At 38.9% G+C, this 24,158-nt stretch overlaps 1 protein-coding gene across 28 annotated transcripts in view; it reads right to left on the reverse strand.

The window, feature by feature from the left end:
* Positions 1 to 24,158, reverse strand: part of stxbp5l (syntaxin binding protein 5L) — a 546,418-nt gene that overhangs the window by 200,356 nt on the left and 321,904 nt on the right. For all 28 annotated transcript variants that reach the window (XM_087992753.1, XM_087992749.1, XM_087992757.1 and 25 more), the window contains exons 11-13: positions 22,389 to 22,461; positions 13,837 to 13,987; positions 6,124 to 6,191 (exon numbers count right to left, since the gene is read on the reverse strand). In XM_087992753.1, coding sequence (XP_087848879.1) covers positions 6,124 to 6,191; positions 13,837 to 13,987; positions 22,389 to 22,461 — 292 coding nt within the window. The remainder of the gene's footprint in view (positions 1 to 6,123; positions 6,192 to 13,836; positions 13,988 to 22,388; positions 22,462 to 24,158) is intronic.

Raw genomic sequence — 24,158 nt, forward strand, 5'->3', positions numbered from 1 at the left:
TAGATCTTTTGCCTGAAGGCAGAGGATTGAAGAGAGTATAAACGGGGTGGGAAGGGTCTTTGATTATGTTGGTTGATTTCCTGACGCAGAGGCAAGTATGGATGCAGACAATGGATGAAGCCTGGTTTGTATGATGGACTGAGCTGTGTTCACAATTGTCTGTACTTTCTTACAGTCTTGGGAACAGCAATTGCCATGCCACACTCTGATGCACCCAGATAGGATGCTTTCTATGGTGCATCTATAAAAATTGGTAAGGGTCTTCGTGGATATGACAAATTTTCCTTAGCCTCCTGAGGAAGTAGATATGGTATTGTGCTTTCTTGATTGTCATGTAGACAACCACGGTTCATGAATCTTGCATTTCTTATCCTTTGCCTTCAACGAGACATGCCTATCCTGCACTATCTTTAACCTATCTTTGAAAGCATCCCACATATCAAATGTGGACTTCTCTTCAAATGGGTGAGATTCTGAATGATTACTTTGCATCAGTGTTCACTGAGGAGAGGAACATGATGAATGTTGAGATTAGAGATATAAGTTTAATTATTGTTGGGTAGGCTAGAGTTATTAAGGTGGACAAATCCCCAGGACCGGATGGGATCTATCCCAGGTTGCTGAGGGAGGCGAGAGAGGATATAGCTGGGCCCCTGACAGATATCTTTGTGACATCCTTAAACACAGGTGCCGGATGACTGGAAGGTTGCTCATGTTGTCCCCCTGTACAAGAAGGGTAGTAGGGATATTCTGGGTAACTACAGACTAATGAGCCTGATGTCAGTGGTGGGAAAGTTGCTGGAGAAGGTACTGAGGGATAGAATCTATTTATATTTCGAAAAGAATGGGCTTATCAGTGATAGGCAACATGGTTTTGTGTGGGGGAGATCGTGCCTTATCAACTTAATAGAGTTCTTTGAGGAAGTGACCAAGTTGATAGATGAAGGAACGGCTGTTGATGTCATATACATGGACTTTAGTAAGGCATTTGATAAGGTTCCCCATGGTAAACTATTAGAGAAAGTGAAGTCACATGGTGTGCAGGGTGTTCTAGCTAGGTGGATAAAGAACTGGTTGAGCAACAGGAGACAGAGAGTAGTAGTTGAAGGGAGTTTCTCGAAATGGAGAAAGGTGACCAGTGGGTGTTCCACAGGGATCAGTGCTACAGCCACTGTTGTTTGTGATATACATAAATGATCTGGAAGAGGGCACTGTTGGTATGATCAGCAAGTTTGCAGATGACACAAAGATTGGTGGAGTAGCAGAAAGCATAAGGGACCGTCAAAGAATACAGGAGAATATAGATAGACTGGAGAGTTGGGCGGAAAAGTGGCAGATGGAGTTCAATCCAGACAAATGTGAGGTGATGCATTTAGGCAAGTCTAATTCTACAGCAAATTATACTGTAAAAGGAAGAGCCTTGGGAGAAGTTGATGAGCAGAGAGATCTGAGAGTGCTGGTCCATTGTACCCTGAAGGTTGCTGCTCAGGTGGATAGAGTGGTCAAGAAGGCATATGGTATGCTTGCCTTCATCGGACGGAGTACTGAGTATAAGGGCAGGTCATGTTAAAATTGTACAAGACATTGGTTCGGCCGCATTTAGAATACCATGTACAGTTCTGGTTGCCACATTACCAAAAGGATATGGACACTTTGGAGAGGGTGCAGAGAAGGTTTACGAGGATGTTGTCTGGTATGGAAGGTACTAGCTATGAAGAGAGGTTGAATAGGTTAGGTTTGTTTTCATTGAAAAAAGGAGATTGAGGGGGGACCTGATTGAGGTTTTCAAAATCATGAAGGGTATAGATAGGGTTGATAGAAATAAGCTTTCCCCAGGGTGAAGAATTCAGTAACGAGAGGTCACGTTTTCAAGGTGAGAGGTGAAAAGTTTAAGAGGGATATATGCGGCAAGTACTTTACACAGAGGGTGGTAGGTGTCTGGAAAGCATTGCCAACAGAGGTGATAGAGGCAGGCACGGTAGATTCATTTAAGATGCGTCTGGACAGATGCATGAGTCGGTGGGGAGCAGAGGGATGCAGATGCTTAGGAATTGGGCGACAGGTTTAGACAGTAGATTTGGATCGGCTCAGGCTTGGAGGGCCAAAGGGCCTGTTTCTGGGCTGTAAATTTTCTTTGTACTTTGTTCTATGAGTGGACTCGGACAGATTATTGGTGATCAACATTTCCAGGGACTTGATACTCTCAACCATTTTCATCTCAGCACCATTGAGGCAGACAGCATGTGCCTTCATGCTGCTTTTTGAAGTCAATGACCAGCTCCTTCATTTTGCTAGAGAGATTGTTGATTTTACACTAAGCTGCTAAGCACTCAATCTCTTCCCTATACTCTGACTAGTCATTGTTTGAGATGTGACCTACAACAGTGATGTATCTTGAGCAAACAATTAAATGGAGTTGGGGCAGAATTTGGCCACACAGTCGTGAATGTATAAGGAGTACAGTAGGGAGCTGAGAGCAGCCTTGCAAGGCACCAGTGCTGAGGATTATCATGCAGGAGGTATTGTTGCCTATTCTTACTTATTGCAGTCTATGGGTCAGGAAATCAAGGATCCAGTTACAGAGTAGGGAGCCGAGGCCTAGCTCTCGGAGTATGGAAATGAGTTGCTTGGAATTATGATGTTGAAGAAGAAGCTGCAATCAATAGCAAGGAGCCTGACATGATATCCTTGCTATTCAGATGTTCCAGGAGCGAGTGTAGGGACAGGGAGATGGCATCTACTATGGGTCTGTTGTGTCAGTAGACAAATTGCAAAGGATCAAGGCAATTGGGTAGGCTGGAGTTGATGTGAGCCATGACTAACTTATCGAAATACTTCACAATTATGAGGTTGAAGCTACCGGGCACAGTCATTGAGGCATGCTGCATGAGTTTACTTTGGCACTGGGATGACGGTGTCTTCTTGAAGTCGGTACATACTTCAGATCATAGTCAGCAGAGTTTAAAGATGTCAGCAAATACTCCCACCAGCTGGTCTGCACAGGATCTGAGTGCATGGCATGGAACTCCATCTGGGCCACTCGCTTTCATGGGTTCACTCTCTAGAAGGCCGATCTAACGTCTGTAGCACTGACTGTGCGTACATGTACATCTGAGGCTGTTGGGACAGGGGATATTGTTACACTGACCTTCTGTTCAAAGTGAGCGTAGAATGCATTGAGCTCATTGGATAGGGATGTATTGGAGCATGTGATTTGGTTCAACTTCCCTTTGTAGCTCATTATATTTTGTAAGCCTTGCCACAAACGACAGGTGTCCATTAGTTAGTCTGGATCTCAAAATTAGTCTGGAATGGGCGATTGGTGTCTCTGATGGCCTTGTGAAGTTCGCACTTGGATTTTCTGTATAGGTCAAGGTTTCCCGACTCGAACGCCTCAGATCTGGACTTCAACAGGGAGTAGATCTCCCAGTTCATCCATGGCTTCCAGTTGGGGAACATGTGGATTAACTTCTTCAGCACGCAGTCTTCTACATACTTACAAATGAAGTCTGTAACTGAAGTGGCATACTCATTTAGGTTGGCCACTAAGGTTTATCTATCAATCTCAGTTTTCACATATTCAATTGACTTAGATATAACAGATTGTCGGGCACAGGTTTTCCAGTTTTCCACTTCCCATTGTCTGAAGAAGTTATAGAATCATAGCGTAACACAGCACGAAACAGACCCTTTGATCCAACTTGTCCATGCCGACCAGGTTTCCCAAACTAAACTAGTCCCATTTGCCTGTGTTTGGGACCATATCCCTCTAAACCTTTCCCATTCATGTACCTGTCTAAGTGTCTTTTAAATGCTGAAATTGTACTTGTCTCCACCACTTCCTCTGACAGTTCATTCCACATATGCACCACCCTCCAGATACACTCATTGTTCTAGAATCGTCTGCCAGAGGAAGTGATTTACTTAATTGGCCTAAAAAAATTAATTACCTTGAATCCTAAATTAGATCTTCTTTAATCTTCTCTATTCAAGGAGTACAATTCTAGAATATGCAGTGGGAATTTATAATTTACATTTTATCTGGAATGCTTCACACTCAATCATAGTATTCTCTACCTCATTTGTTGAAGTGTTGCTGTTGATAGCAAGTCTGCGATGTACATTTGCTTCCCTTGCTTGTATATCACGTCCAGTACGCAAGCGGAGAAACATTTTTTAAAGGTGTTTTGATGCAGACAGCAGTGATTTGAGAAAATGCTTTGAAGTGGCTTGTGCTCAAGCTCAATGAGCACTTTGTCCCTAAATGTTCATAAGGCAAGGATAATGGCCAGGAACCCTTTCTCAATGTGAACATAGCTCACATCTGTTATAGACCAAGCCAGATCCCTCAAAATGTTTCAAGAAGGTAGCCCACACCCTAATTCTGCTAGTTGTTTTAAGCAGGTGTAAAGTGGATATTCCAAGAGAGAATCAGCTGGTGATTTAAACAAAACAGAATTTATTTACAAGATTACTGAATGAAACACAAACAAAAGAGAACAGAATACCGAATAACTTATTCTATTCGAAAATCCAACAGATCATCCCAACTTAATGATGCTGTTCCAAATACTTGCAACAAATGCTATAAACACCGCTTGGCATCAAAGGTAAAATCAAACACAGGTTCTTACAGGATAGAAGTCACAGAGAGAGTGTACCAGCCTCCACCTACTTCTTTGGTTCTAGCAGCTGTTTCCACACTACTGCTAAAAACCAAACCAAACCAGAGTAAAACTGCGCTGGGACAATTGGTCACTCTCCTTTCATTGTAGAAGTGTTTTTTTTAAACCTGAAAGCCTTCTGCCTGAGGCAGTCTCTGTTGGCTATTATCAAATTGGCCCTAAAATCCTTCACCTCCAGACTTTTCGAAGTCTGCGTCTTTTACGACATCTCAGAACAAAAACAAAGGACAGTATAACCTTGTTAAAGGAGCAGCTTCATCGCACATTTGTGGTGCATTTGTTTACATTAGTCATATTCTGTGCATGCAAATGCAACCAAGTATCCTAGATGCATTAGGGTTACTCTGGTTTGGTCCCAAAGTCCAACTCTTGGCGAAAAGGATAAAGTAAAATTAAGTGCAGGTTTCAGTAATGAGAAAATGTAACAAAAGGGGTTAAAATGCAAAGGAAGCCTGTAATCAGTAAAGTTAGTTTTCTCTTTTATTATCCAAACTTTCACTTGTACTTGTCTACAGTGATGATATCTTCCAAATGTTCGATTGATATGAACATAAGTGACTTCTGTACTCATCAAATGTGCAGTTATGAAAGTGACTGAATGGCTTTGAAAAAGCACTTAGCTTAAATGAAAACGTAAGTCAAAACACTGAACATTTCCTTGAACCTTTTAGCCTAATGATGGGGTAACTATGGTCGAAGTGCTAAACTCAATGAGGAAGCTCAAGACTATTGTTTTTACATCCAGCAAGATATCGGAGACTTATCACATGATGTGAATGACCCTGGCATTCAAATGAATGTGAAAGTCTTGCTATAATTGTGTCATATAGCTATTGGCCCACTTCATGTAAAGCAAATTTTCAGATCTCGGTCAACACACATGATATAGAGTCATATAACATAGAAACAGATGCTTCAGTCCAGCTGGGCTATGCCAAACATAATCCCAAACTAAACTAGTCCCACCTGGCTGCTCCTGGGTCCATATCCCTCTAAACCCTTCCTGCGTTTACCTAAATGTATTTTAAAAGTTGTAACTATGCTGTTCAGCTTTTGCAAAATCCAATTCACAATCATATGTTTGTTAGCTTCTACATGCAACACCAGTTTTGCATCATCCTTTCTTTTCAGGAAATATTATTTTAGAGGTTACATTAAAGCATTTCACAAAATATTGGCTCACAAATTATAATAAGCATTCTGTAATATAAATGTAAAATCACTCAGGAAAATTTTACTGTGCAGTTTTTTACAATATGCACCAAATAATTTCCAAATGAACCATGCAAAAGAGGAACAGTATTCAATTGAAATTCTAAACATAGTTTAACATTTATTCTGAAAGATGTTTTTTCAACTTCTGTGCATTTGCACCAGTAAAATAAAACAATTATCAATATCAAACTATTGATTCACACACTGTTTATGGTGTCCTTACCCAGTTATGATGATTTCAGGGTACGTTTGTGCACCCAAATTCCATGTGCCACCAGCAATCGGCCATTCCTAGCAAAATACAGAAGTATGAAATCTTAGACTGGTTGTAAAGGAAGATTTTCAGTTTTAACACCAGACATTATTTCATAAACTGTTTAAGGTAACTTTCACATCGAACCAAAGCTGAATCATTAACTTTAATAGTCTGAATCTATTTCCCTGAACTTGGCATAATTTTTACCAACTCTCCTTTAAGTAGCCTCTTATTGTAAACATAAATATTGTTTAAAGTCGATTTCTGACTTTCCAGATCAGCAATTCTTTTTTATAGGTTACAAGCAATGCCCATGCTGGCTTAATTTTTAAAAATTAATTCACACGATGAGGGCATCTCTTACAGCATTTATTACCCATCCCTAATTGCCGAGAGGGCAGTTAAGAATCAACCACATTGTTGAGAGTCTGGAATCATATGTCAGCCAATCCAGGTAAAGGTGGCAGTTTCCTTAAAGCCATTAGTGAACCAGATGGGTTTTTCTGACAATTGACAATGGATACATAAACATCTTTAGACTCTTAATTCCACATATTTATTGATGTCAAATTTCAGAACATCAACAGGGTCACTGGATAAGTAGTCCAGTGATAATACCGCTAGGCCATTGCTTCCCCATAAATGTAAACTGAGTAAGGCGAATCAAATTCTGTCAACTATGTTGTGTCTTGGTTCTTTCAAAAACAAATAATGCTTTTCAGAAACCATGTTAGAAAGACCCCCTTCACATGCTTCTCCATTTTCTTTCTGAAGCCACAATTAAGCCTGCCTCCGCCATCCTTTTATGCAATGGATTCCAAGTTATAACTACTTGGTGTTCAAAACCTCTTTCCTCTTGCTCTCTGGTTCTTTTATCAATTTTCATTTAAATTAGTGTTCTCTGTTTCTTAACCATTTCTCATCTGGAGTAACAAAAAGAAGTGTTCTCAACATAGACCGATGAGTAAACACTCCATATTTTATATTGTTCAATAGTACTTTAAGAAGTAAAAGCTAAAAAAGTTCTGCAAATAGGAGATGCTCCAATGATGATTGCTGACCGCGTGTGCTCACCGGTAATTTTTTTCTATCTGTCCATGCATAATTATGTGCAATATTAAGCTGATTAAAAAAATTTAACTAAAAAAATTAAAATAAAACTTCTAATTTGTTTAAAACTTTATTTTCTTAACTGATATCTGCTTTGATTTGTTTCATTGCATTATTAGATACTTGTCACTTTGTTTAATTATATTTATGGGAAATATAGCTTCTAGTGTGCATGCTCCAGGTGTTTGCAAATGCACTATATTTGCAATTAAAGATAAAACAAAATTATTGATCTACTTAGACTATCTCAAGGACTTAGAATGCACATACAAGTCAGTAAAGGAATTTATAAAAGAACTGAAGGAATTTAAGAGTCTATCGCCAATTACAGGGGAATATGAGAAACATTTATAATTCTCTAACTTTTTTAAAGTGCATGACTTTCAAATGCATTTTAGAATTCCATTAAAACGTATCAAATGCTTAGATGGAAGACAGTTTGTAAGTAAATGAAGCATTGAATAAAAGAGATTTTGAAAAAAATCATAGACCTATAGAGAGGTTACAACATACAATTTCAGCTCATCAAGCCTTTGCCTGCTCTCTGGAAGAGTAATTTAGTTAGTCCAACTTCCTGGCTTTATTCCAATAAGCTTGTCACTTCTTTCCCCTTCAGGTGCTTCTCCAATCTTCTTCTGAAGCCACAACTGAGCCTGCCTCCACCATCCTTTTCGGAGATGGTTTCCAAATTTTAACTACTTGGTGTGTAAAACATTTTTCCTCCTGTTGCTTTTGGTTCTTTTGTCAATTTTCCTTTAAATAGATGTTCTCTGGTTCTCAATCATTTTCCTGATGAGATCAAGGGTTTTGAATAAATAGTGGGAGGAAAGGCTCTTGTGGTGCAGTGTTAGTGTACTTGCCTCTGGGCCAGGAGGCCTGGGTTCAAGCCTGCTCACAGTATTCCAGATGTGATCTCACCAGCACCTTGTACTTCTAGTTGCTCTAGTGTTATTATACACCATAATAACATCTCTGAACAGGTTGATTATAAAAAGTGTTAAAAGGTGGGTCGAATGCTTCAGGGTAAACACTTGAAGGACGATAAAGGGGTAACTGAGAAGGAAGAGAGACTAAGTTGAAAGGGCTGTTACTTATGTTACAACAATATCTTATAATTCAAGGGTTATAAAATGCTTGAAGTACTGAGACTGTGGAAGGTGTGGTATAAACTGTAAATTCTTTCTTCTTTTTTTTTTAATCATAGTGAGCAAAAATAAGACGTTCTTTATCAGATTGGCAACTTGAAACCAATAAAGTTCCACTGGGATTAGTGCTGGGGCCACAACTATTTATAATATATACTAATGATTTGGAGAAACAAAGCGAATGTACTGCAGCCATATTGGCAGACAACACAAAAATAAGTGGAAAATCAAGTTGTGAGAGGGATACAAATAATTTACAGGAAGATAAAGATAGGTAAAATGTTGGAAGATGGAGTATAATGTGGAAAAATGCAAAGTTGTTCATTCTAGAAGGTAGAACAAAAGATCATAGCATTATTTAATTGGAGAAAAACTGCAGAAAACTGCAATACAAAGGGACTTGGAGTACTTGTGCTCAAAACACAGCAAGCTAGCATGCAGGTAACAGCAAGTAATCAGGATGCCGAATGGGATGTTGGCCCTTATTCCAAAGGGAGAAGTATAAGAGTAGGGAAGTCTTACTGCAACTGGACAAGGTGCTGGTGAGATTACATCTGGAGTACTGTGAGCAGGCTTGGTCTTTCTATTTAAGGCAGTTTAAAGCATTGGAGGTAGTGCAGAGAAAATTCACTAGGATGATCCCTATTTGGAGGGATTGCCTTATGAGCATAAGCTAAACTCTACTCAGTGGGGTTTAGAAGAATGAGAGGTTATCTCATTGAAACATAAAGGTTTTTTTAAAATTAGATTCCTTACAGTGTGGAAACAGGCCCTTCAACCCAACAAGTCCATACCAACCCTCCGAAGAATTACCCACCCAGACCCATTGCCCTACATTTACCCCTGACTAATGTACCTAATATCATTGGCAATTTAGCATGGCCAGTTCACCTGATCTGCACACCTTTGGACTGTGGGAGGAAACCAGAGCACCTGGAGGAAACCCATACTCCACACAGACAGTCGCCTGAGGCAGGAATCGAACCCAGGTCCCTAGCGCTGTGAGGCAGCAGTGCTAACCACTGAGCCACTAAGTCACCCCAACCTAAGGGGCTTGACAGGGTAAATGCTGAGAGGATGTTTCCCCTCGTAGGAGAGGCTAGAACTGCAACGCATAGTCTCAGAATTAAGGTGCACCAATTTAAGATTGAGACAAGGAGAACTTTCTTCTCTCAGAGAGTTGTAAGTCTTTGGAACTCCTTGCCACAGATGTTATGAGGGAAGAATCCTTCTGTATATTTAAGGCTGAGATAGGAAAATTCTTGATCAGTTGGGGAATCAAGGATTAAAGGAAGCTGCAAGAAAGTGTATGTGAAAAATATCAGATCTGCCATGATCCCATTGAATGGCGGAGCAGGCTTATGCGGCTGAACAGCCTACTCCTGTTCTTACTCTTATGGTCTTATTATTGCGGTCTACTCTTTGGATTCATGTCTTATGTCCTTATCCTAAGATGCATCTCTGTCTTTCCTGGTAATCTTTGATGTTTATGTAAATTACCTTATCTTTATATCTTTTAAATTCAAAAGCTTGATTGCTGCTTTGGATCTGAGCCCATTGCTCCTATTTTCCCACAGTTGCCCCTGAGTCCCATATTCATTCTCATCAGCCATTCCACTTTTCATTTCAGCCATTGCCCTGCCTTCCATAATAATGTTGTTAATCATGATTTATGTCACAAGGTTAAAGGATGGGTCGATAGAGACATTTAAGGGGATATTTCAGAATACTCAGCAAACATACATTCCAGGGAGAAAGAAAGATTTTACTGAAGTGGTGCATCATCCATAGCTAACTAAGACAGTTAAGCATAATGTTATAAAGTTGAAGGTGTATACTGTACCTTGAAGAGAAAGTGATTGCTGTTTTGAACTGAGAGCTTACATGCGTTTGTGATATGATTAGATGGCAGTTCCAGAGTGTACTGGAAAATTGGAAATATGTAACATTTGGCTGTGAAATTGGTTCCTGAGTTGGTTGCTGTTTTGATAACAATTCAAATTTAACCAATCAGTTTAAGTTATGACGAGGATACTAAAACCCAGTCGAGTTTGAATTTATTGTTTTGCCAATATTGAACCATTGAGATGATTTGATATTGGGGATATAAAAATGCGGACATTTTGAAAATTGGAGAGAGCAACTGTCATTGAGACAGTCCCAAGAAATTCGGAATGCTCTTCGTCAAAGGTACCTTTTCATATGAAACATATTCGCAGTAAAAAGACAGGAGGCCATATTTAATACAACCCAGTGTGGCATCAAGGAACCATTGCAAAACTATAGTCAATGGGAATCGGGTAAACTCTCTGTGGTTGAAGTCATATCTAGTACAAAAAATGATGGCTGTAATGCTGGGGTCAGTCATCACAGCTGCAAGACTGACATCATTGCAGGGGTTGCTCAGAGTGGTGTCCTAGGCTAATCAACGGGGAAATGATTCTCACCTTTTGGGTCCTGTATGAAAACTAGGATATGACAGAGCAATGCAACCCCTCAATACATTGATCGAATCTAAGCTCTGGAATCCTGCCACAAACAGCCATGAACTACGCTGGACAATTAAGCAACTAGCAGGAGGAAGAAGCTCTCCAGATATTTTCATTATGAATGACAAGGGAGCCCAGTGGATCAGTGCAGAAGTCAAGGCTGTAACATTTGCAAACACTTCCACTAAAAGTGCTGAGTGGGTCTTCCAAATCAGCCTCCCCCTGAAAGATTCTGGTCAATAGCCAATTTGGTTCATTTCATGTGATATCAAGAAACAGCTGAAGTCATTGGTTACTACAAATGCAATGGGCCCTTAAAACATACCAGAAATAGTATTAAAGATTTGTGCTCTACACACAACTATGCTAGTTGTTCCAGCACAGCTACAAAACTGGTATCTACCAGAATTATGTAGGTATGTACTGTCCAGAAAGCCAGAACAAATCAAAGCTGGTTAACTGCTGCCACAATCTATTTTCAATCATCAGTAAAGTGATGCAAAGAGTTAATCAACAGTGCTAACACATCACAATTCTGCCTAGTTTTGAGTTGACAGTGAACAGATTTAAGAATAGCTTCTTCCCCGTTATTGTCAGACTTATGAATGGATCTTCATATATTAGAGTTCATTTTTCTCTGCATCCTCTCTGTAGCTTAACACTATATTCTGTATTCTGTTCTATTACAATCAAGTACTTATGTAAGGTATGAGTTGTTTAGTTGACACGCAAACATTATTTTTCACTGTATCTCAGTACATGTGACAATAATAAATCAAATGTAATCAGACATAGAATTTTAAAATTTGATTCCCTCATGCAGGTCATTAATATATATTATGATTAGCTGGAGTATCCTCTGTCTGTTTCTTCTCTGCCAACAAATTCTCAATCTATGCCAAAATATTACCCCATTCCCTGTGCTTTAACTTTAGCCACCAATCTCTTATGTAGGACCTAATCAAAAGGCTTTCAAAAGTCCAATAAACCAAATCTACTCATTGCCCTTTATTTATTCTATTAACTACATCCGAGAAAAACCCTAGTAGTTTAGTTAAACATGATTTGCTTTTCATAAGACGATGCTGGCTTTGTCCAATCAATTCAATGTTTTCCATATGTTCTTGGTCCAAACATAAAGAAAAGAGCTGAACTCCAGGGGTTAGGTGAGAGTGACTACCCTTAACATCAAGACTCCATCTAATCTGGAAATGGAGGAATGATTCTCACATTTTGGGTCCTGTATAAAAGCAGAGAAACATCCTCCCCAGAAGGGCAGGGCTTTGTGAGATCAGGAATAGAGTCCATAAAAAACAGGAAGAACATGGGGATTATATCCTCAGCATTAATCGAAGGTGAAGCTGCCTGGGAAAGATTGAGAACGAATGCCATAGGAAATTGTGACAAGCATCTGTGCACTTGTCACCAAATACCTCACAAGTTTTGCTTTGCTGGAAGCTGAATACCCACACAACTGCGCTGGGACTATTGGGTGGCAGCATGGGGAGTTGCACTCATCTGCTAGACTGTGACAAATGATGAAATTTCTTCCTATACTGGATGCACTTCAGTCTAACATACTCCTTCTGCTTACTGTGCCTCCATGCAGGTCTGGGTGGCCTCCTGCTACTTTCCCTGAAGCAGATCACCTTCTATTTCCTTAGAACCCCTAGGAGGACCTGTAGATCTCAATATTGAATTGAGACATTGTCTTTATCTTTTCACATGATTCTGATGAATTTGATTCAATTGTGTTCAAGTCTGGAGGCACTGCAGCATAACAGCAGCTACAGTAACACCTGACATGTTCTGTTTTAATTAGACCTGCACTTGAACACTCCCATATCCATTCCTGACCACGTGTTCACTAAATGCCACTGAATTCTTCTTTCGGTCAAGGGGTACTTTCCTGAGAATTTAGATCAATGACTGCTTTCTCTTGGAGTGCAAAAGGAGATCTCAGTCATAATCCCACAGAATAAAGTGCAGGAAGTGCAAGTCGACAATATAGGTCGAACACTCTTGACAATGAAGTAAAAGTCACAGAGCAATCTTGGAACAGAATAAAAGCGGAAGTCCTCATGACCAAGTTTAGACGGCTGCCAATAATAGTAATAATCAATTAATAAAGTTGACAAAACAATATTAATTGGATAGTTACAGAAAATTTGAACTTTATTCTGAGGTACCAGATAATGGGCAACTAGCTTTGTCACATTGTCGACACAAAAAGCAAAAATGGTGCTGGTTACTTGGAGCTTGAAGAATCACTGGATGATGCAGATGTTAGATTGCAATCTCCCATGATTAGAAAAGTAACCTTAAATCTTAAAATGATTTTGATTACATATTCTTGGGAATGGCAGATCAATAAATGCATAAGCTCATTTCTGGAAGGTGATACTTTTCTACATAGAAGTGTTTCTGAAATTGCCCCAAGGGTTAGCAAATGCTGAAGAAAAATTATGAAATTAAACAAATGAATGATGCATCCAGGGTGTAGTATTTCACATTGCACTCTTTTGCTGAAAATAAATTGTTTTTAAAAAAAAGCAGATCGTAAAATATTTTATTCGTATCATAAGGGAACATGTTTTGGCATCTTCATCATGCATTTTAATTTATTATGGCGTCCTAACAGATCCTAATGAGATTCAAATAGCCATGCTGTTGACAAAATGAGCATTACATACACTGGCCTACAGGGACTGAAACTACAAAAAAGTTATGAGATTGAAGTTTATGGCATGTGTATCTTAAGATAGTTGATTAGCATGCTAAAACCTAATGGAAATTATTATTTTTGCAGTACCAGGCATTCACCCCAAAATAGGTCAATATAACAGGACATTTAACAAATAAAACATTTAACAAATAAAATACAATGGTACATTTGCCAGCAGTAGAATAGTCCTACTGCACCAATATAAGCTTACCTTTGTGCTATATCCCTGTTTTTTTTGTTGTTTTGCTCCCACAGAATAAAGTGCAGGTATCAAATCAGGAGGACAATCGGCAAAATACGCAGAGCAAGTCACTGGAGACTCATGCAGATCCATTGAATATGGATTTTCAAAGATAGGAAAACTGACCAGAGAAACCAAAAATAGTAATATATTTTAAACAGTAAAGAAATTTTTATATTCAAACAATTAAACCATAATTGTGGTTAACATAAGACAGAAACTAAGGACAGAATTTAATAGAAAATGTGATATTAATTTGCTATTGCTTCCCTGAGTCCTCCCCTGTACACCTCCATATTGAGGTAAAAACAATGACTGCAGATGCTGGAAACCAGATTCTGGATCAGTGGTGCTGGAAGAGCACAGCAATTCAGGCAGCATCCGAGGACAGGCAAAATCGACGTTTCGGGCAAAAGCCCTTCATCAGGAATAAAGCTTTATTCCTGATGAAGGGCTTTTGCCCGAAACGTCGATTTTGCCTGTCCTCGGATGCTGCCTGAATTGCTGTGCTCTTCCAGCACCACTGATCCACCTCCATATTGAATCAGGTGAACACTGTTACTTAAGGACTTTATTCTTCTGCTGGATGAGTGGCAATAGTTGGAGCATCTGATTAGGCATCCTGTCATCCAGGAAGGGTCACCCCATTGACAAATCAAACCCCTGTACTGACGCCTACTCCTTTCCAAGACTGGCTGTTTTGGTTTTAGTGAACCCCACAAACCCACCTTCTTCCAGGGCTTCTATAATCTCTACTGGCCCAGGTCTATTGCCGTCCTAGCAATGACTACCATCACTGGGACTAAAATACTGTGGCCCTCTGACTGATTTCAGCTTACTGGTCAAAGAGCTGTTGGCTTAATGATTAGTCAGCAGCCTTCCAGGTTAGGACTTCCATTCTTAAAGGGCTAGCATAGAACATATAACATAGAATATTGAACATAGAAAAGTACAGCACAGAACAGACACTTTGGCCCATGATGTTGTGCCGAGATTTAATTCTAACGTAAAATATAGTAACTTAACCTACGTACCCCTCAACTCACTGCTATCCATGTGCATGTCCAGCAGTCGCTTAAATGTCCCTAATGACTCTGCTTCCACCACCACAGCTGGCAACGCTTTCCATGCATTCACAACTCTCTGCGTAAAGAACCTATCTCTGACGTCTCCTTTATACCTTCCTCCTAATATCTTCAAACTATGACTTCTTGCACCAGTCAATCCTGCCCTGGGGAAAAGTCTCTGGCTATTGATTCTATCTATTCCTCTCATTATTTTGTACACCTCGATCAGGTCTCCTCTCTTCTTCCTTCTCTCCAGAGAGAAAAGTCCAAGCTTATTCAACCTTTCTTCATAAGGCAAGCCCTTCAGTCCAGGCAGCATCCTGGTATACCTTCTATGCACTCTCTCCAAAGCCTCAGAATCTTTCCTATAGTAGAGCAACCAGAGCTGGACACAATATTCCAAGTGTGGTCTCATCAGGGACTTGTAGAGCTGCAGCAAAACCTCATGGCTCTTAAACTCGAACTCCCTGTTAATGAAAGCCAAAATACCATATGCTTTCTTAACAACCCTATCCACTTGGATGGCATCTTAACTGATTACCAATAGGATGTAGAAAGCACCACTGCAGTGGTAACTTAATTCAGTGGTGATTCCTGAAGAAGGGCTTATGCCCGAAACGTCGATTCTCCTGTTCCTTGGATGCTGCCTGACCTGCTGCGCTTTTCCAGCAACACATTTTCAGCGCTAATTTAATTCAGCCCCAAGTATCACTGCAAGTTACAGCACACAAAGTGGCTGATTTATAATGAAATTGAAGCAGAGTTTCTTTGAAAAAGAAACTCCTCTGTATATTGCCTGCATATAGACATAATTATGCAAACACATATTCTGCCCCTTTTGAGCTGGATGTGCATTTCCAGAGCATATCAGTGATCATAGGAAGTTTCTGCTGAAAGAAATGTATCCTTTAATTCAGTGGAAATGATGCAAATCCCTTAGAAATCATTTGAAGGTTTTACATTAAGGATACATGCCAGTTTTCAGAAATTCCCAAATGAATATCGGATATTTTTAAAGGACATTTGGATTATTGTAAAGATCTTTAAAATGAATGGGTTTTAAAAGATAAAACAAATTCTGTGGATGCTGGCAATCTGAAACAAACACAGAGAATACTGGAGAAACTCAGCAGGTCTGGCAGCATCTGTGGAGAGAGAAACAGAGTTAACATTTTGAGTCTGGTATGACTCTTCTTTAGAATTGGACTCTACCAAAAAAGAAAGGAAAAAAATGCCTCAGAAATTTGAAAACAATTTTTTTTCCAAACTTTGAAATCTAATAGTTGGTAATACAAATGTTTGTCAAACATAATTGTAACAATTCTCTAACAAACACTATAACACATATTAGGTTTATAATATTGATACAACACACTACCTCTTAAAATTTAAGGTAAAATGAAATAAATTGTTCTAAAATCTACTTCACAGGAAGCTTGGGTGATTTGACTGTTCATGATTAAAAGGGATCCAAACTGTTTCACTGGTCACAGCTGTCAATTTAGTTCCAAGATAATGGAATGCTGGACTTTTAAGGACAACTAATCAGCTTTTCTACTTAGATACAAGGCCTTGTGATTCAGATTGCCATGGAGAAGTAGAGGAAGTCACTGTAAAATTCAGGTTATAAACTTACCTAGAATATCACTGAATGTCACATACCGTGTTTCTAGTGTGTCTGGAACCAGGTGAAAGGCATCATTTAAAGACTAAAAAGGTTTCCATGGGTTGCTGTGCAGGAATTCAGGTGGAAGCTCATGCTTAAACAAAATTCATGGGGAGTTATAACAAGGATGAAAGAGTCACCTAGCTTGAGTTAGAGGGAGAGTGTCTGGGTCAAAAAAAACCCCTGTGGACAACAGTTCTAAGATTGCAAGTTACCAGCGTGAGAAAATAACAGGAATGAACTTTCAAGAGCTAAAAATCATTTTGGATTAATTTTGGGAAAATTGAATGTAAAGGACAGTGTAAAGTATCCCGCAAAGTGTGTTTTTTCAGATAGGCTAAAAATAACAAGAAATAGCAGTTCTGTTCTGTGGTTTAAAGTATAAGCTGCTTGCAAGGATGGTGTTTAGTGGGCAATGCTTTTAATTTGTTGTTACAGTAGTTGTCTTATAACTTAAAATGTCATTGTGTCATTATTTTGACATTTAACCGAAATTTCTTTTCAAAGGCTATTGGTCTCAATTAGTGTCATAACATCTAACTTTCGTCAATGGCCATTTCACTGGTGAACTTCTCTTTAATTAGTAGTACAATCTTAAGCTGCTCTATTTATCTTGTTATCTTTTGTTTATATAGTTGCATTGCAAATATTTTGATCTTTTTAACTCTCAGCCAGAGTATTTAAGTAAGAGAGTTTGATCATTCATTATTAGTAAGTTTTGTAAAGCTGTAATTCAGTCTTGATTAGTATTTGCTCATTTATGGCCAGTTCAAACCTGAAAGAGTAAGAGAATATGTAGTGCTACTTCCAAACTGCAATCTTGCCCTTATTTGTCACAAATACAGTCCTACTGAAAAAATGAGGAAGCCTTTAAACTCAGAATTATACAGCACAGAAAAGGTCCTTCAGCCCATCAAATCTGTGCCTAAAACAGCTACCACTAAAGGCACTCTCATCCCAATTTCCTGCACTTGTCCCATATCCTAGAATGTTATAATATTTCATGTGCTCATGCAAATATTTTTTAAAGGTTTAAGTTTTCTTGCCTCCATTACCTTCCCAGGTAGTGCATTCCACACTTCCACCACCCTGAGTGAAAATGTTTTTTTTCTGAAATCCCCTCTGAATCTCCTGCCCCTTACCCTAAAATTATGCCCTCTCGTGATTGACCCCTAAACCAAGGGGAACAGCTGCTTCCTACTTACCCTGTCCATACCCCTCATTATCTTGTACACCTCAGTCATAACTAGCCCTCACCACTCAACTTTCTCTGTTCTAAAGAAAACAATCCAGGCCTATCTAGTCTCTCCTTATAGCTTAATTGCTCCAACCAGGCAACATCCTGGTGAACCTCCTCTGTACCCTCTCTAGTACTATCACATCCTTCCTGTAGTGAGGTGAGAACTGCACATAATACTCCAGCTCTGGCCTAACCAACACTTTGTACAATTCCAACATTATCTCCTTACTTTTATACTCTGTGCCATGACTGATGAAAGCAAGTGTCTCATATTTCTTCTTAACTATCCTATTCAGGGATTTGTAAATAATTACCCCAAAGTATTTCTGTTCCTCTGAGCTACCTAGTGTCCTGCTATTTATTAAATATTCCCTTATCCTGTTTCTTCTTCCAAAATGCAGCAGATTTTCCATGTAAAAATTATTAAACACTTTAAGTATTGTAATAACATCCATGAATTATCTAAATGTAACATTTATTTCAAGATGTCTGATGAGTATGTTTACAGCGAAACTAATACAGTAGTGTAATCTCCAAACATAGCTTGTGCCTTGAGTGCTGCAACACAGAGATCATGTGGTCATGAAACAACATCTGGTACTCGGCTTATTTGCATGTTGAGTGCTGAAAGGGATATCACTCCAACTATGAGAACACAACATCCCTTTTCATCCCAAAGGCAGCTGAAAGCCATGATCATTGGGTACTAACAATGTTAGTTAACAGAAATAGGGATTATAACATTGACAAGTACATAAGCCTAAGAATCTTTACATTGTTTCCATGTTTTGACAACTGCTCAGGATCTTGTTATGGAGTAATCTTCGGCAAGTTTGGATTTCATGCTTTGCTGTTCTTGGTCTGCAGATGTGCCATTGATATGTTGATTGTTATTCTGGGATTATTTCTCATTTGCTATGCATGACTGACGAATTGCATACTTTCTTCAGCTGACTCACTGCTCCTCGGTTTTACTTCATTAGCTGTTACAATTTCATTAAGCCTTGGCTTGCTGCACACTTCAGATATCTTTGCACATAACCATGCTCCCATTGTGATGTGTGTGACTCTGAGCATTTGTAATGTGTGTAGCTGATTCACATCATGCATCAACTTCATCCTCTCTTGTTTGTCAAGAAATGTATTCTCCATCTTGGAGAATTTAGATAAGTAGTTTCAGTTATGGTAATCTGATCAGTGTATCAAAAGTGACCGTTTTGGAAACAGTTTTGAAGCAGATGTCAAAAAATATATCCCTGTACTTTTACCTGAAGTCATTGTAGTCGAGGTAGTGCACTTATCATTGGTTTGCAGCAAATCATTTCCAATCATTAATAATTAGTTTCCAAACAGATATGTATGGAATCTTATGGTACTGAATAATACAGCAAATGTTTCATGATCTATATTGGAATGATCGGATAGCATGTATGATGACCTTTGGATCCAAATGCAATTGGTTTGCCATCTCGCAAGAAGCAGAGTCCTAGCCCTTTCTGTGATGTGTTGACTTCCAGGATTATTCTCTCCCTTGGTAGTTATACTGCAGGATGTAGTTCGCTGCTGTCAGTGCTTGTTTGAGAGACGCAACGTATGTTGATGATCCCTATGCCACTCAAATATGTCTTTCTTTAGGAGCTTTGTCAATGTTAATGCTTTGTTGGATAAATTTGGTGTACATGGTGCAAAGAAGTTGAAGAATCCAAATCCTTTCTGTAGATCTTCTTTGTTTAGTGGGCTAGGAATTTGACTTACATCTTTCACTTTATGGGACAGCATCTGGAACCTGAATATATAGTCAAAAAATTGATTTAATTTACATTAACCTGCACTTCTGGTTGTTGAAAATTAACATTTTGCATTGAGCTACTACTAGCAGTGAAAGGAGATTCTAATCACGCCCTTTTTTCAGTTTTGTTAACATTGCAATATCATCAGAAATGCATACAAGCATATTTTCTGTAAATCCGGTATGTTGGTATGTTGCCAGAACAGATCTTGACTAACAGATCAACTAAAAGATAGTTGCTGGAACCCATATTTTCCAAATAGTGTTCTGAAGCTTTCTTAGCGACGTGTACCAACCAAAATTGATGTTTGGCATCTGGTTTGGAGAAGAATTTGACTCCTGTGAATTTTGGATTCAGTCCCTCTAGTTTTGGAATCTTGTGTAGGCAACTCTCTAGGAGAAGTTTAGATATCTCAGATCTAGACATAATTGATTGCACCATCCTTCTTTAGGATACATGTAACTGAATTAGTCTGTGTAATGATCCACATTGCGGATTATGCTATTGCGCTCCACATCATCCAACTTCTTTGGGTGCAATACGCATCACTTTTGAAACTTCTTATGGCATCAAACATGTTTGGATACAATTGTTGTAAATCTTGGACTGAGTAAATGTCAGTTTCCTTGGAATCTTCTGTGAGATGAATACCTTGGTGACCTCATAGATAGTCACAATGTTAGGAGTATTACAACCTGGTACTCTACTAGAGGTCTTTTAGCAACTATTAGACAAAATATTTGTGGCTATCACGCTGAATTTCCATAGTAAACCGATATAAGGGATTGTGATACATTGTATGCAGCTAATTTAGTGGTTGTCAGGTGTACCATTGAATTCTAATGATCCTGGCATATGCCCTTCAGAGTTCAGATTGGTAGGATATTTCTGTCAGTCTTGGTTTTGAGAGTGTGTTTGATAGGTTTCTTTGGGTAAATGACGTTGATTGTGGTTGACTTCATCTAATATGTCATATTTACAATGTAGAAAGCAAGTTCATCCTCTGCTTGCAAAATATTTTAACATAGAAACATAGAAGATAGGAGCAGGAGTAGGCGATCTGGCCTTTTCAGCGTGCTCCGCCATTCATCATAGTCATGGTTGATCATCCAATTCAATAGTCTGTTTCCTCTTTTCCCCATATCCTTTGATCCCTTTAGCTCCAAATACAAACCCAACTCCTTATTGAAATTAAACGATGTTTTGGCCTTGACTTTTCCTATGAAAGCAAATTTCCCAGGCTCACCACTCTCTGGATGAAGAAATTACTTTGGGTCTTCACTTGAGCCTGCCTTGCTGTAAACTTTGTGTATTGGCTTATGTTTACACAGGTCTCTGACATATTCCTTGCTGCTATTATCATTATGTTGTGTATGTCTTCTATTTGGTTGCACCTTTGTTGTAAGCTTCTGGCTGCATCTTTGAAAACAGTTTGATGCATAGGTGGGCTCTGTGTCTTTTTGTACTACACTTGCTAAAAAGCCTGCTTGCTTTTTGTGTCCTGACTACAGTGTCTTTATGGTTTGCTGCACCTACTGATTGCAAGTGTTGTTGTTCATTTTCTGACATTCTACTAACAATGAATTAATAATATAATCTTTCTACTTTTCCCCAAGAGACATTTTTTTGGAACACTTCAATAAATGTTGAGGCAATCATCAATTCCACTATCCACTCTAATAGCACACAGCCTTTGAAGAAGTTGCATTCGTTGTCCCTTTTTACAGGATCTACTGATAAATAGATTTATTGATTTCTGTGGCTTTTGTCTGGAGGATATTAACTCTAGGTGATGAATTTTAAAACTGTCTCCCACATTCATCTGATCTTCTAGTATTTTCATACCTTTGCAAGTTCATTCTGATTCTCTTCAGATATGCCTGAGATATTGACTCTGTTTAACTCACGTTATGGAGCATTGCTGGATCCTTTGATTAACAAGTTTGAACTCAGATAGAAGAACCAAGGCTTTCTGGTTCATTGTGGGGAATTTTGTCACCATTCTTCTGCTGTTCTTTTGTCTTTTCAATTTATATTTAATTTTATATTGAACTTTGTGCACCACTCCCTTGGTGCTTTCAGCACGAAACTTATATTTCCTTTTTTTTGGTTTGAAACTTGTTTCCATGTGTATTTTGACGTCTCCACACTATCCCTTAATGCAGGCCACTTTTCCTTTCTTTGAATTTTGGCACACTTTCTTTTGGTTTGACACGGGCTGACTGGACAGTCATTTAAATACAAAATAGTTTTTAGATAAGGTGGATTTGATTTCGCTGGCACCTGCATGAAACTGTCCAAGTTGGAGATACTTAGTTTGAAAAAAAACTTATTTCCTTTTTTTTGTACCGTGGGATCTTCTGGATTGCTGTTACATTCTTTTTGCCCCTGTTCCCTTTGGACTTCTAGTTGTAAGGCTGATTTATTCTTTGTTTTATTTTGCTATATCTAAGCTGTGCACCGCATAACAATTTTTTTGTGTAATCTAAATGTAACACAAATGAAGTTCATGAATTGCAGTCACTTGGTGGGTTTATTTACAGCTAAACTAATATATACCTAGTTTGATCTGCAGACTTAGCCTATACTGTGAGTGACGCAGAGCACAGAGCTTATTCTTATGTGAAAACATCTGGATAATTGGCTCATTTGTACGTTGAGCTCTTAAAGGGACATGACTCCAAATGATAACACAACACTGTTTGCAAATATAAAAGTAGGGCTCAATTATGTAAATATGTCTGTGTAAATATACTTACTTGCTTTGCGTCAGATCGACAACAATCAAATCTTTTTCAAGTAGCACAACAACTGCATAAGGTTCTTGAAATTCTGTTAAGCACAATTAAACAGAATCTAATTATATTGCAAAAAAAACAGTATGTTGTAATTTGTACATGGAATACAGGTGTCACTGGCTACTATCCATCCTTAATTGTCCAGAGAGCAATTAAGAGTCATTCAGGTTGCTGTAGGTTTGCAGTCACGCTTAGGCCAGATCAGGTAAGAATGGCAGATTTTCTTTCCTGAACAGTATTCATGGAGCAAATGGGTTTTTAACAACAATTAACAGTGGTTACATGGTTGCCAGTAGGCTAGCTGTTTATTCCATACTTTTATTGAATTCAAATTTATTGTTCTATTATGGCAAGATTCAAACCCATGTCCCTGAACATTATTTCTAGATTACTAGTTTAGAGGCATTACCACTAATGCAACCCCCTCCCTCTTTATACACAGAATGGAACTGAATGCCTGTAGAATATACATTTCCACAAATTAAAACTACTTATTTATTATGTTGATAGACGTAGGGGTCTCTGACTGGGGTAAAGATGAAATTATGGCAAGATATTTTGCTAAATTTATCAATATTTATCACAATAAATCAAAATTAAATAACCAATTAAATGCACATTTTAGTTGAGAGAGCACCAATACTTTTTCTCATTTTTTTCATGAAGTGTGGACATTGCTGAAATGTATACACACTCCTTGAAATAAATGGTTTGCTCTGCCATTTTAATCACAAGGCAGATTTCCCATCTTAAATTCCAACTCAAGATGATAACACAATAGAGTTCCTGAGCCAGAGCCTGTCCGCTCCATCTCTTTTTTTTTCTTTTCTTCGTTACATGTTTATTTTCCTTTTCTTCCTTTTTTTCTCTCTACTTACCTTCGTTCCTCACACAGATTCGATTGACTCCTAGCCTCGTGGAGGCCTGGCATGAATTCGATGGACTCCAGCTTTGAGGAAGCCCAGTGCAGACTAGTCTAGAGGAACCCAGAGCAGAAATGTGGACTCCTGGGCTTGAGATGAAGCCCAGTGTAGACGCATGGGCTCGACATGATGTCCTGTGTGGCCTCCTGGGCTCGAGTTGAAACCCAGTGCAGATTCTCTGAGATGAAGTCCAGCATGCACTCCAGGGCTCAAGGTGAAGCCCAACATGGACTGCCTGCTTTAGAACCTCAGGACTGTAATGCTGAATCTTTTTTTAATTTTACTAATTTATACTAGAGATAGTCAACATGGTTTTGTGTGTGGGAAATCATGTCTCACAAACTTGATTGAGTTTTTTGAGGAAGTAACAAAGAGGATTGATGAGGGCAGAGCAGTAGATATGATCTATATGGACTTCAGTAAGGCGTTCGACAAGGTTCCCCATGGGAGACTGATTAGCAAGGTTAGATCTCATGGAATACAGGGAGAACTAGCCATTTGGATACAGAACTGGCTCAAAGGTAGGAGACAGAGAGTGGTGGTGGACATTTGTTTTTCAGACTGGAGGCCTGTGACCAGTGGAGTGCCACAAGGATCGGTGCTGGGTCCTCTACTTTTTGTCATTTACATAAATGATTTGGATGCGAGCATAAGAGGTACAGTTAATAAGTTTGCAGATGACACCAAAATTGGAGGTGTAGTGGACAGCGAAGAGGGTTACCTCAGATAACAACAGGATCTTGACCAGATAGGCCAATGGGCTGAGAAGTGGCAGATGGAGTTTAATTACAGATAAATGCGAGGTGCT

The sequence above is a fragment of the Chiloscyllium plagiosum genome, unplaced genomic scaffold (assembly GCF_037043375.1).
Source record: "Chiloscyllium plagiosum isolate Xiang-an unplaced genomic scaffold, Cpla_swu_hap1 HiC_scaffold_12, whole genome shotgun sequence".
NCBI classification, from domain to species: Eukaryota; Metazoa; Chordata; class Chondrichthyes; order Orectolobiformes; family Hemiscylliidae; genus Chiloscyllium; species Chiloscyllium plagiosum.